Source organism: Lonchura striata, chromosome 1 (assembly GCF_046129695.1).
Source record: "Lonchura striata isolate bLonStr1 chromosome 1, bLonStr1.mat, whole genome shotgun sequence".
Lineage (NCBI taxonomy): Eukaryota > Metazoa > Chordata > Aves > Passeriformes > Estrildidae > Lonchura > Lonchura striata.
Window position 1 is genome coordinate 115,072,739 of NC_134603.1, and position 13,018 is coordinate 115,085,756.

The window sequence follows — 13,018 nt, forward strand, 5'->3', positions numbered from 1 at the left end:
AGTCATGCAAAAACATGGGCTCTTCCTGTTGAAAATTATATGTAAACCTTGCAACTTACTTTTCTTAATTGTTAAAAACCAACCTCATGTACTCTGTGCTACCAAAAGGCATGGATACTCCATTTCAGATAAAAAGCAGGTCCAATGGCAACTGAAATTGTTTTTACCCTTTTGAATGCCTTGAAGTGGAGAAACAGCTTTCAAGAACATGACAATTCCTTATGGATGGGCAAAAAGGCCAATGCTGCAACGGATTTCACAAATGGACCAAGACATTCCTATCACGGTGGTCTATGGAGCACGTTCATGTATAGATGGAAATTCTGGCAGCACTATCCAGTCTCTGAGACCAAATTCCTATGTGAAGACAATAGTAAGTTTGACTTCTAAAGCAGTTGTTTGTCTTTTGTGCGGATTTAAGTCATATCTATTGTGGCCAGGTTGGATGGGGCCCTGAGCAACCTGGTCTGTGCATAGGTGTCCCTGCCCATGGCAAGGGGGTTGGGACTAGATGAGCTTTAAGGTTCTTTCCAACCCAAACTATTCTATGACTGTTTTTTCATACCAGCTCTGGAAGTGGTGTCACTTTTGATCTAGAGCCTGGGGTAATAAATTCTGTTTTCTGTAACAGAGAAAAAACAAATGTTACATCAGAGGAAACCTAGACAAAAGTGTTGAGTCCCCAGGCTAAGAACAAAACTTACTGTAGCACTAGAAGCCAAACTAGATCCATGAGCAAGGTGGTGCTTTGTTTTGTTCTACTGCATGCGAATAGAAGTAGGTATTGTGGTCACTGTGTTTCAAACCACACCAGTCCTACTGTTTACTGTTTCCATATATATATATATATATATATATATATATATATATATATATATATATATATATATATATAAGATAGTAGGGAGGCTCTCACAAACTCTCTTCATCTGTCTAGGTAATGCATTTGTTCCTCTGATAAGAGAGTAGTTTGTACCTGGCGCTTAGGATCTTGTGAGCATCTTTCTTTAAGTCATTAAAAAATACTTAGTGTTGTCTTACTACCTAAGACATTCTTGTTTTGAGATATGATACTGTCATTTAAAAAGTGCATACTTACAACTTGATGTGATTGTGTACACTGCATTTTTTGTCGTTGATTTCTCTAAAAACAAACTAATGTAAAAGTATTCCTCACATATTTTCACATCAGTCAGCTGTGATAATTGAATATGCATACATGTTAAAATGCTGTGAGGTGATAAAATGTTTGAACACACCAGCTGTGATGTTACTGATGTCTTGAACTATCTGGACAGAAGTGTACAATATATAATGTTGATTGCATACTATAACAAGTCACCCACATTAAATTTTATAACTTGATATAGCTGAATTTAGAGCTGGAACTCAGAGAAAAGACATTGTTATCCAACTGTTTTAAGTGTGTTAAAGGGCACAGATACATTTAATAAATATTGACATCCAGACTGAAATTGTCACTTAACTGCTTAACCAGAGAGAGGGAGTTGTAACAGAAAGTCACTGTTAAAAATTGTATAATATATTGCTGGGATAAGCGTATACCATACAAGGAGACTTTTTCCACTCTTGTCAGGGACTTTTAGAAGGGACTGTGGAAAATGGTATTGTATTGTATTCCAGGTTAAAATTTTGCCAAGCCACATACAGGTTCTAAAAGGTAAATTGGGGTGGTAAAATTGCAGGCATGCTCAAAAACCCATAGGAGGGCAAGGGCTCTAATGAGACTGAGATGTGGACTGGCAGTGCCATGCTTGGTAAAATGCACAGAGATTCTGTAGTTTTGTTACATGCATTTATTCATAAGTAATTTTTACTTTGAGTTTCTGGGAGTTTTTAACACAATAACAGCTATACTTGTAGGAGGTTTGGTTAGAGACTTAAGGGAGGATGTTTTAAGGAGGGGAGGGGAAAATAGTTTTTTTTTTAAAGATTAGTCTTGGATTGACAGTAAAATAGAAAACAGGCCAAGTACCTTTGCTGTATACTGTGGTGACAATTTACTTTGTAGCATTTTTACAGAGAATAACAAATTCTAGAAATAGGCTATTTTGAGTGGAGAGTGAAGGGAATCAAGATGCATCAGAAATTTGATATGCAAGGATATGATTTGATATCTGCTAAATTTGATGTGCAGTGACTTGTTCACGCTTCAGTGGTGGGGGTTTTTTTTCAACAAGGTGAGCAATAGTTTTGCTTTCTTTTCCTGTGTAGGAAAGTTTCTTTACAAGGAAAGAGTATTTTGGTATTTCTTATGTTTAAAGTGTTTTTTATGTTGTATGATGCCAACTCTTAGGTAATTTGTAAAAGCCAGGTTCTTCACCTGTCCCAACATTAATATTGACATGCTTCTTCACCTTTATGCTGCAGGCTATCCTCGGTGCAGGTCATTACGTGTACGCTGATCAACCTGAAGACTTCAACAAGAAAGTGAAAGACATCTGTGACTCTGTGGACTGAATGTCCTCTGTTCTTTAGAAAGTCATACCATAGATAGCGTTTAATGGCAATACTCTCTAGGAAATCACTAAAGAATGCAGAGCTAATGGAATAGGCTCTGTTTACACACTGTTTCTTCTAAGAAGTCATTTGCACACTTAAACCACTGAGTGCCTATTTTTGGGGGGAATGAAGAGGTTTGAAGCTAACTTTGTATAGCTTTTTTTTTTTAATTGTCCTGTCAGGTACAAAATTACGTGTAACTTTTGAAACTGGAATTTTCTTCAAAATTTAATTGAATTTTGCACATTTTGAACTAAAAATGCTGAATTCTCCAACATGGAGAACTGTATCAATAGAGATACAATGTACAAAATTTAATTTGGGTTCTTTATGAACATTCGTACTTTTTAGCTGATGTTTCATAGCCAGAATATGAAACTGCACGTGTATTTTATTTTTGGAACCCAGAACTCCATATACAATATTTTAAGAGGGTTTGTTTTCTAATTGGAGTGGTAACAGCTTATGAAACTGATTTTGGGAAAGGGATGGGGCCAAAATAATGAGCAATGTCTGTCATTGAAATATGTTTGTTAGTTTATAAGAAATTGAGACTCGATATTGGGAAATCCATCTTCTGTTGGATTTTATTTCCATTTATTTTGAGGCATCCTTTTCCATCTGTGCAACTTATACGGAAGACTCATTTTGTAAGAGTCGATGATGTCACCAGCACTCACGCTTCCATAAATATTTTGATGTGCAGATTTCTGTGATTTAAAATACAGAAGATGGCTTGTTAGTTATTCCACCTATTTTTAACACTTTACTGCAAGATTTGTTGCTAGTCTAAATCTAACAGTTGTGGGTAAACTGATAAGATTTAGATTAGGCCTAGGAAATATCCACCTGGATAGTGAGCCTATTTCCCGTTTTCTTTCAGTAGAAAGCCTAGTCCGTATTTTAGTGAATTCGAGCTGAAGGAGAGGCAGAGGCAAAATTTTGATGTTCTCTAATTGGGAACTACAAAAGCTTAATGTATTTTATTTAACATACAGCCTCCTTATAGGAAGGATTATTATTGGAATGAACAATACCACTGTAATGAAGTACAATTACATGTTTTGGAGATTCTCTATATATTTTAATTGAGTATTTCAATATCAGAGATAGTCCAGTTTCTGCTACTTTTTGCATTATAGTTCGATGTTAGTACTTCACATGCCTAGTAAATTATATTAAGAAAAATACTTTGTCACTTTAAAGCCAAATAACATGGTGGTTTGTTTTTTAACAAGTTTACGTAAAACTGTTGATCTGTTTTTGAATATTCAATTGACTACTGAAGAGTCTGTGATACTTTTATACAGAGAATTTGAATTAATGATAGCACCATCTTAAAGCTTGAATTATGTGCATTTTTTTCTCAAATTAAGGAATCGTTGCACATATTTATGATGTGGAAGGCAAAGATACCTAAAATATTCAGGAGATAATGTGATTATGCTCCCCAGTAGAACATAGTCTCTCTTACTGAAGGAGATATTTATCTATATGGTGCTATGTAAACATCAAACAGTTTTTGTGACTGCCGTGACTGGTAGCACTTCATATCTAGCAAGATAAATATTTTAATTTAAAAAAAGTATTGAATTAAATTACTTTTTCAATTAGCAGATGCTAGAACTGTAAAACAAAATTTTGGGTTATTTGCTAAAATCTTGAAAATGGAAAATCAGAATTATCAATTATCAATTCAATTTTTTAATATAAGCTATAAATTATCAGTCATGCCACCATTTAGGTGGATGCCTTCAGCATGTTGGTTATTTTTCACCCTTTTCAGTGTCTTATTTTGTATTTATCAACTTAAACAGCTGGTTTAGTTGTGCATAAAAACCTAATGCAAAAATAAATTTTGACTCTCCTACAAATAATAAAAGGTGAAACAAATTATTGGGATTTTGTGATAGCACTTACTGATGGGAATTGTAGATTCCACATCAAAAGTTGGAAGTAGGGATAAAACTTGCACACTGGATGTGAATATTGTTTTAAATGTACCTTGCTTTTTCAGCTTATTGTACTAATAAGACTTATTGCTTATGTTTTGCACAATAAAAAAATTCTTAAATGTTATATTTTATTAATGTTAAGACATTATATTGCTTTTTTAAAAAATTATGTGCAATTAAACCCTGGAAATCAAGAGTTATTACTAGGTTGAGGTAAATTATCCAAAATACGGTAAAAATACATTAATGCTTATTCTCAAATGTCTCAATGTTCATAGGTTCCCTTGTATTTAACTGAAGCTGGCAAGCGTTTGTCAACAAGTAGCTGCAAGTTGAGAATGCTGTTTGTATGTATAAGGAAAAGGATTCCATGTTATCTTCCAGGAAGTATTAGATGCTACTGTGAAGATCAAGATGGAATTCTGAATGTCCTGCTGTGTGCAACATAATCTAATCAAATACTTTAATAAATGTCATAGGAGGTGCTGAACAGAAAATGAATGGCTGAAAAGACTTGGGAGCTAGACCTTTTGTGAGTAATTACTGCCTGGAAATAATCTCAGTTTCTCCAGAAGTTCTGTTTCAGTGCAGTGACCAGTTGTTAAAATGTACTGTGGTGAGCACTGAATGCTGGTGATGCTATTTTTATTACAGCACTATAAAATAAGACAAGAATAATAGACATAAAGGCACCCAAAGATCTATCCCATTCTAACATCAAAATGAAGACAGCTGTGTACCAGAAGCTAGAGCATAACAAAAATAATCCAAAATATTAATAAAAATTTGAGATAAACTGCTTAAATCTCCAGGACACACTCTTCCTGAAGTTGTGATAATATTTATTTAAAGTAACTTAGTAATATTTTGTTTGCCATGGCTGAGTTCATCTTGTTACTTATTGAACCCTGCCAGATTAGATTTTAGTTTTGAAAAACTGATTTTCAGAGAACTTGTTGATAAGACTCTATAATAAAATGTTTGCAACCATCACAAGGAAGCCTCTGTTTGTATCTGATTGTGAAATAAAAGTGGAAAATGTGAATTCATATGTGTTGATCTTTGAAAAATGTGTCCAGGCAAGAGAAATGTCATCATCTGGTTTCACTTGGATTAAATCAATGCTGGCCTTTCATTTTACAAGTTATCTTTTTAAGGTTACTGCAACTGTTTGTGCTGAACTGATGTGCCAGTCTCTGTCTGAAATGCTTTTTGTGGTCATTGTGGTTCCTTAAATTCCCAGTCTTTCCAGATCACAGTTACTCAGCTTTTTCAGTGGGATGAAAACAAGACTAAATGCAATAAAAATACCTGGAATTAATGTATGGGCAGATATTTTCAGGAATGCCTGTTTTGTTAGCATTCATTAAAACCTGAACCTACGGAATCTTAAGACTCACAGTCAACTACTTTTAAATGGGTAATTTCTTGGGGCTCCTTGGCACATCTGTAATTTTGTTGGGTTCTTCTGGCCATTTGACCATCAACCCATCCTGCAGTCTTTGAGCATGGCAGCACAGCCATGTTGCCTTGAAGCCTTCATGGAGGGATTTATGTTTTGTAGGAAACACAAGTGAAACTTGTGAAAGGATGAGGCACTACAGGAGCTGAAGGGAGACACATTTTAGTGGGACTAGTAAGATCAGAACAGGACACAGGTGTGTGCAGCAACTGCCTTCTGGTGTTAGTGGAAGCAGATGGAAATGGATGGAGCCTTCAGCTTTTCAGGCAGGTGGTGGGCAGACCAGTGTGGAGAGCAGAGGCAGGTGGCTGGAATGACAGCCTACAGCACAGGGAACAGTAAGAACTAGAAAAAAGTGAGGCAGCTGGAAACAGCAAAATTCAGCTTAAGAGCTTTGGGGTGAGAACATTCAAGAGCCAGTCAGCTCTGGAGGAGGATAAGAGAAATGGTGAGGGAAAGGTTTGGGGTGTTTAGTGTGCAAATAACGCAGCTTACCAAGGTAAGGAGAACACCTGCAGTGCCAGCTGGAGGCTAGTCTGGTTGGAAAGCTTGGATCCACACTGTATGGGGCACTTGAAAATTTTGGTATCCCTCCTTTGACTAAAGCTTGTCCTTGGAATCCAACTGCTTTTTCCCAAGCTGGACACCATTCCCTCAGACTGGTAATTGGACAGGAACCTTAAAGATTTACCTCTCATGCAGCCCTCAAGAAATCATGAGAAACTGAATTTCACAAATCAGAAGTGAGGTGATGGCAAAGCATATGATGGAGGGTCACTGAGGTAAGATGAAAAATCAAGATGTACAACAAGACTTATCATTAAAGATCATACGCTAAAATTCATCTTTTACAAGAGGAGTGGCTCTGTTCCAGTTTACCTTGTTGCTTTTGATCACAGGGATATCCTACCTTAAGGTTTGGATGTGGGTAGTAGAATGTAGAAGTGTAAAATATGGAAATATTTGCTACATATACTTTAAAAACAAGAAGCACAAGTAGCAGGAATGTACTGAAAACATTTTTAGACGTACATAATTTGCATTAGTAATTAGCAGCAAGATGAAAGCAGTGACAACGCTACAAGTTAGGTGTTTGCTTGCATTTTATGCTTCACTTGCAGAGGATAGCTAGAAACTGAAACTTAGTTTTGGGAAGCAGGGCAGGGCTGTGAAATGGGGTGTGACCCCAAATGCATGCTAAGTGCTTTGAAAATGAACTACTGCAAAAGCAGGATCTCCATATATTTACAGGTCTATTTCTGCACTCTCGAATTCACCTACTTGATGTGTAAATGACTGGAGCTGTGAATGGAGCGAGGTGCGGCTGTCACTTCCTTTGTAGTGTTTTGATATTTAAATGCTTGCCTGATACCCACCTGCCTTTCTGCTTTGACTTTATTTAAGGTTTCTCACACTCACTCAGAGTTCAGACCTAAAATGGAGGCTAAAGAGCTCAGTCCATGCAAATCCCCCAGCTAGAGACCCCCTCTGATAATGAGATTATTACTCTTAGCTACCCAAGGTTCACATTCTTGGTGTCTGCCAGGAGTGAGATTGCTTGTTCTGCTGGACACTGAGTTCAGTGTCAGTGTTCAGTCATGTGCCATGGCCAGTTCTGCCTCATGAGTACCCCCAGCAGATGCTTTGGTAAGTACAGAGTAAAAGAAAATAACCTGCCAAGCACAGTGGAAGGAAGACTCTGGTAATGGGGTCATGCATGGGGGAAGAAAGACCAGCATATGGTGATTCCTGAGAGTGGTGGGATGCTGAGATCCATCCAGCACTTGATCCTGGTTTGTTTCCTAGCTTGCAGGGCCTGGGCACCATGCTGTTGTTGGATTTGCTCACAATTTATTTCCCTGTGTCCAGCTCCCTGAGCTGCAGGATGAAGCCTTTGAGCCTCTTGGCACACCTCTCTCCAAGCATTCCACCAGCACTGAGCCTGCTCGCAGCTGAAGCCACTATGGCTGTTTCTGTGAAGGAACTTGGCAGAGCAATATTGGGTGCAGGTAAAGCATAGAGAAAAGTGAGAAGCCAGCTGGCTCATCCCCTGGCACTGACTCTTTCCTAGCTTTCAGCCCTGCCCTGTGCTCAGCAAGAGGCCTGCCCATGCAGGAGGTTCCCCAGTCGGGCGTATATCTTCCTGGCCCAAAGTTTTAGAATCACAGAATGGGTTGGGTTGTAATAAACTTCTAAGATTTTCTAGTTCCAGCCCTGAAAGCTGCATCCAACCTGAATTATCTTCATGGAGATCTCCCATGCCTCAGCCCCCATGCCAATGGATAACTCTTCTGCACAGGCAGGATTGGGCTGCACTGGGATTTTGTGGGCTGCGTGACATCTGCCATAGTTCCTGACAGCAAAGCCTGCCTGAGTACGTTAGTTAGAGCCATGCTTTGTTCACAGAAAACAAGAATTAGGTGTGTCATCAAAATGATGCATAAACTATTTTGGGTTTTTTTTGACTACAGGAAGATTTCAGCAGCAGTTTGGGGGACAGCAGCTGCTAAGTACACAATAGTGTTTGCCTGTTGTAGAATGCCTATAGATTTGTTTTATGAGGGTTCTAGAAATAGTTTCTGCTAAAATGCGGGAGGGTTAGTGAGAAAATTAATGCATTTCTTTTTATCCCAGCAATATCTGGAAACAGATGAATATCCAGACAGGTGAGTGAATCCGATCTCTCATCAAGTCACATCTTTAATTGATAGGCAAATTATTACAACAGTATTTCCCCCGGCTCCTTCAGTGCCAGCCAGCTCCCAGCTGGGGCTGCACATCCCTACCATCCCAGTATGTCCATCGTGGAGCAGGGGATGGCAGGAGCAGGGAGGGAGGGGGAGACTGTCCTCTCCTTTCCCATCGGCTGAGAAGCTGAGGACTCTCTCCTGTGCTCCATCAGTTCTCCGCAGACCCCACTAGAGGGGACACGGCGCTCCCAAACCGCCCCGGCACTTCCTCCGGGCTCCTGCTTCTGCACGGCGCTGCTTTTAAAGAAAGAGCTGCACTGCAATTTCTTCTTCTACGCTTGACAGATTGACACCTAAAGGCATGGGGCAGGGCTGAAACAGGGATTCCAGCCGTTTGGTTCACGCCTGTTATATGGGAAAGGGCAGGCTGTAGAAGGGGTGAGTGTGACGCCATCCCATTAATGTAGATCCCTGTAGTACTGCATCTTTGTTTTATTTATTCTAATGCCTTTTCACAAGGCAGAAATTAAATCCACAAAGAAAGACTAGACGTTGGAAAGAGGAGGGGGAACACAAATGAACCTCCTCTATTATTACAGACAAGCCCCAGAATGAGAATAAATGGTGATAAGAGGAAAAAATAGCTGCGACAGAATTATTAAATAAGGGGCAACTTTTAAAGTGGCTCCAGTCTGGCTTCTAATTTTGCTCCTGTAATTTGATTGCGGGTTTAAATGGGACTGCTTAGACATTAGATACTTCATCTGCAAGCAGCAGGTAAGCAGTGCAGGGGTATGTGCCAGGACTGGGCGGGTGCTCCCCCTGCCCGCCTGCGGACAGGGACGGAGGGCAGGGAGAAGCTCCCTTCCTGCCAGCCATTCCGGCACAGGCAGGCGTTGAGAGCCCCAGGAATGGGCTGAGTGGGACACGGGCCATGGACCCCACAGGAACCCCCCTTCTGTGCCAGCCTCGCCCCTGGCTCCGGGAGATGCAGGAGCACCTGGCTGGCCGTGCCCTGGGAAAACCCTTTGGTAAAAAACAGTGAAGGTACCAGCACAAGGGTACCTCCAGCCTCCATTGCAGCCTGCCGCCACTGCATGTCACTGTTAGGACAGAGCGACCCAGGCTGAGATCTGTGCAGCTCCGGTGGGGACAGACCCCGCTATCCCCCGGGAGGCACCACCCTGAGGAGATGGGCTGTGGCAATCCAACAGCCGGGGCCTGTTGTCCCAGGTGAAAGCAGTCACAGAACTGAGTGTGCACGGCAAAAATAGGCTGTCACCAAAGTGACACAAATGAGTAGTCTGAATGACGTTTCTTGAAAAGAGTGGGGCTTTTTCTGGGACAGGCACCAAAGTAGAACCTGGTGTGGATAACTGGGGACAGGGGAGTAGGAAGGACTCTTCCTACTGGTCATGCCCAGTCAGCCCAGTTCCTCACTGGGGCAACTGAGGCTGCACCAGCTCCTGCTGAGGGGAAGGGACAGTTCACCAGACCTTAATGGTAGGGTGGGTGACCATGGGAGCAGGGGCAGGGTGAGATTCCTTCTATCAGCTGCCCCGCTCAGGATGGTGATCAGCCCATAGCAGGCAGCAGGATTTGGCCCTACTACAGCAGGATCATGGGGCTGGCCGGGATGCCAAGGGATGCTGGGGCAAGCCTGTGAGGCTGAAAGTTCACCCCATAGTTTAGAGGATTTATGGCCACAGCTATTGCAGAGCCCATATGGGCGTTGTGTTACTGGGCACCTGCCTTCCTAGTCTGGGTGCTGATGGTGCAAGAAGAGGTGACACCTTGGCCCATGCCATTCCCCTTGTCTGTGTTCTTGTCTCCAGCTAGAGGTGGGATTAAGGTGACAGACTGCATGAGGGATGACCATGTGTCTGCCTCAGAAGCACCTGCTACAAAAACAGGGCATGATTCACAGTTCAAGGGGAAAACTGTGCCAGACCTCAGTCATCAGGGGACATGGCTGCAAGTTAAGCAGAGGCTCTTGCCCTTTGTGGCCCTCAGCCCCCCGTGCTTCTGGACATCTAATAACACTCTCTGGAAGCAGGGATATATGCTGAGAGGGGAAGGAAAAACACCTGCAGCGATGTCACCTCTTTCTTTGATGGGACATATAGGAGAGGTGATATTGCTGCAGCCAGGAGTGCACTTATGACACAGGCTCATAGTGGGCAGCAGTGTCACCATATGCAAATCCATGTTTAATCTACACAATGCCTGTATTCATCACCATGGGTACCAGCTGCAGCTAGACAAAAGAAGTATAGTGTCCCAGTGGCATTTGAGGAGATCACCTGGGAGATGTCCATGGCACCCTATGACTCCTTGGACCAACCATATCAGCACTTGGCATATCATCTCCCTGTCCTGCTGCAATCTGCTCTCCCTGGTCTGTTACCACTGAACTCAAGTGCCTGGCCCAGACCCTGTGGCCCCATGTCATATCTCTCTTTTGCTCCTGAGGGACTCAGTGCTGGGACAGGAACAATTTAGCAGCCCAGCACTTCCTACAATACTGAATTTCTTGGAGCACCTTTCAGATTGAAATCCTCTAAAATGCTCATCTGCTTGGCAGATCCCCCCAGCACACTTGCACAGGCTGTTTGTCTCAACAGGATATTAAAAAGAAGAGGTTATAAAAGCAAGGCATGATACGAGGCGAGGCTTAGCTCATGGCACCAACATTTATATCCTCTCTGCAGCTCATGTTCAGCAAGCAGGAAACATCTGCAGCCCTCACCGCCCCCTCCTCATGCCCTCCTGGGATGCCACACTCCCCCTGGGGGCTCTGGTGCTGTGATGGCAGTCGAGTACACAAGTCCCACTGGGATGCTTTCTCATGGGGGACCAGGAAGCCTGCTCCAGCTCTGCCTGGGGCAGCCAGCCCTGCCTGCATTATGTTGCCTGCCTCTGGTCCTTCCTGCAGCGTGGACTGTAGTCCTGTGCTGTGGGTGGCTTCTCGGCACAAATACCTCACTTAAACATTGCTGCTTTTCTTCAACCTCATCTGCTTTTGCTCTTGGCTGGATTTCCTGGTGGCACTCTGGACCTAGTTCACCATGCCAGGGGCTGTCAGTGACCTCCAGGTCCAACCCTGCTACAGTAAATCCCCATCACTGGCGAAGTTGTGTTTACTCAGTTTCCCAAAAGTCCTGAAGAAAATTCTCCTTTGCTATTTGATTCCCACCAGCTCCACATCTGGTTAATCATTCAGGGCAAATGGTGTTTCCCATGACATTTTCAGGGAAAGAAGAAAAGATTAGGCATCACATCCTGCTGGGCCCCAGGACCAACCAGGACAGGGTGCAGAGGGTGAAGCAGTGAGCAGTCACACAGGGCTATCCACTGTGACATGAAATGGCATCTCTCAATTTTGATATCAAAATAGCTGGCCACATTTTCTCAAAGTATGCAGAGACAAGTTAAGATAGCTTCCTGTCCAGATCCCAGTGATCAGGAACACACACAAGATAGATTTCTCTCTGTCATGACCATCCTCTCTCATAATTGTTTATTCCTTTTTGCCCCTAACCTATTTTTCTCCTTCCTCCCTTCTGGTTTTACAGTCACTGGATAGACAGGCTCACAGGCTATTTTTAGGTTTCTAAATTACTTTTCAGATCTATTCTAAATTTGTCTCCCAATAATCTGAAATCTTGACATTGCAGGAGTGAGAATCAAGTCTGAAAAAGGGGGAAAAGTTTAAGGTCTGTCTTACCAGGCTAGACCCCTTTGCCGTGGCAGTCTCTTGGTCTTCCTTCTTCTCATCCCTCTCCTGTCACACAACGTGTACCCTGACCATCCTGACAGGGGCAAAGAGTGGTTATTCCCACCAAAGCAGCGTCCAGGACCAGGGATGCCCTGGGGAGTGGGGAACAGAGGAGCCCGTGGCCAGAGGGGGATGGAGGCAGTACCAGGGTCGTGCTTTACCTGTGTGCAAAGCAGGGAGCCAAGGTGCTTAGCTGGGTTTGCAGCTGCAGTGCATTGAACTCCCATGGTTTTTGTACCTGCAGAGCTTCCTGTGGGGCCAGGGGGGAGGGGGGGGGGGAAGTAATGTTTTTGAAAATTAACCAGGAAAACAGGTATTCTTGAAGAAGGTGACGCTGCAAGCCCAAGGCAAAGCTAAGAAACGGAGGCAGGAGACCTGCTGCGCGATTGCTGCGGGTTGCTCTTACGCAGAGCTACAAAATAGGAAAACTTTAAAATATTCCTTCGGGGCTGGGCACCCTTTGAGCCGCTGCCAGCTCCTCCCTGCAGTGCCTAAAGGATAAAGCTTTTGTCCTCACTTCTAAGTGTTCCACGCCCTGCAAACAGCAGACCCCCAAACCCTCAATAATTGCCCTTTTCACAAGCATCGCGCAAAGGATTTTATCTCGTGG

General features: G+C 42.6%; 1 protein-coding gene and 1 long non-coding RNA gene across 3 annotated transcripts in view; one reads left to right on the forward strand and one right to left on the reverse strand.

Annotated features, from left to right (window-relative positions):
* Positions 1–5,523, forward strand: part of ABHD5 (abhydrolase domain containing 5, lysophosphatidic acid acyltransferase) — a 28,126-nt gene extending 22,603 nt beyond the window's left edge. For both annotated transcript variants that reach the window (XM_021525882.2, XM_077786986.1), the window contains exons 6-7: positions 187–373; positions 2,392–5,523. In XM_021525882.2, the coding sequence (XP_021381557.1) occupies positions 187–373; positions 2,392–2,481 (277 nt within the window). In that variant the 3' untranslated portion in view covers positions 2,482–5,523. The remainder of the gene's footprint in view (positions 1–186; positions 374–2,391) is intronic.
* A 3,377-nt stretch (positions 5,524–8,900) lies between these two features.
* LOC110468226 (uncharacterized) lies at positions 8,901–12,599 on the reverse strand. Its single transcript, XR_002465045.3, has 3 exons — positions 12,570–12,599; positions 12,358–12,442; positions 8,901–9,002 (listed from the first exon to the last, which is right to left on the reverse strand). It is a non-coding gene; the product is annotated as an uncharacterized LOC110468226 (long non-coding RNA).
* Between the last annotated feature and the right edge of the window lie 419 nt (positions 12,600–13,018).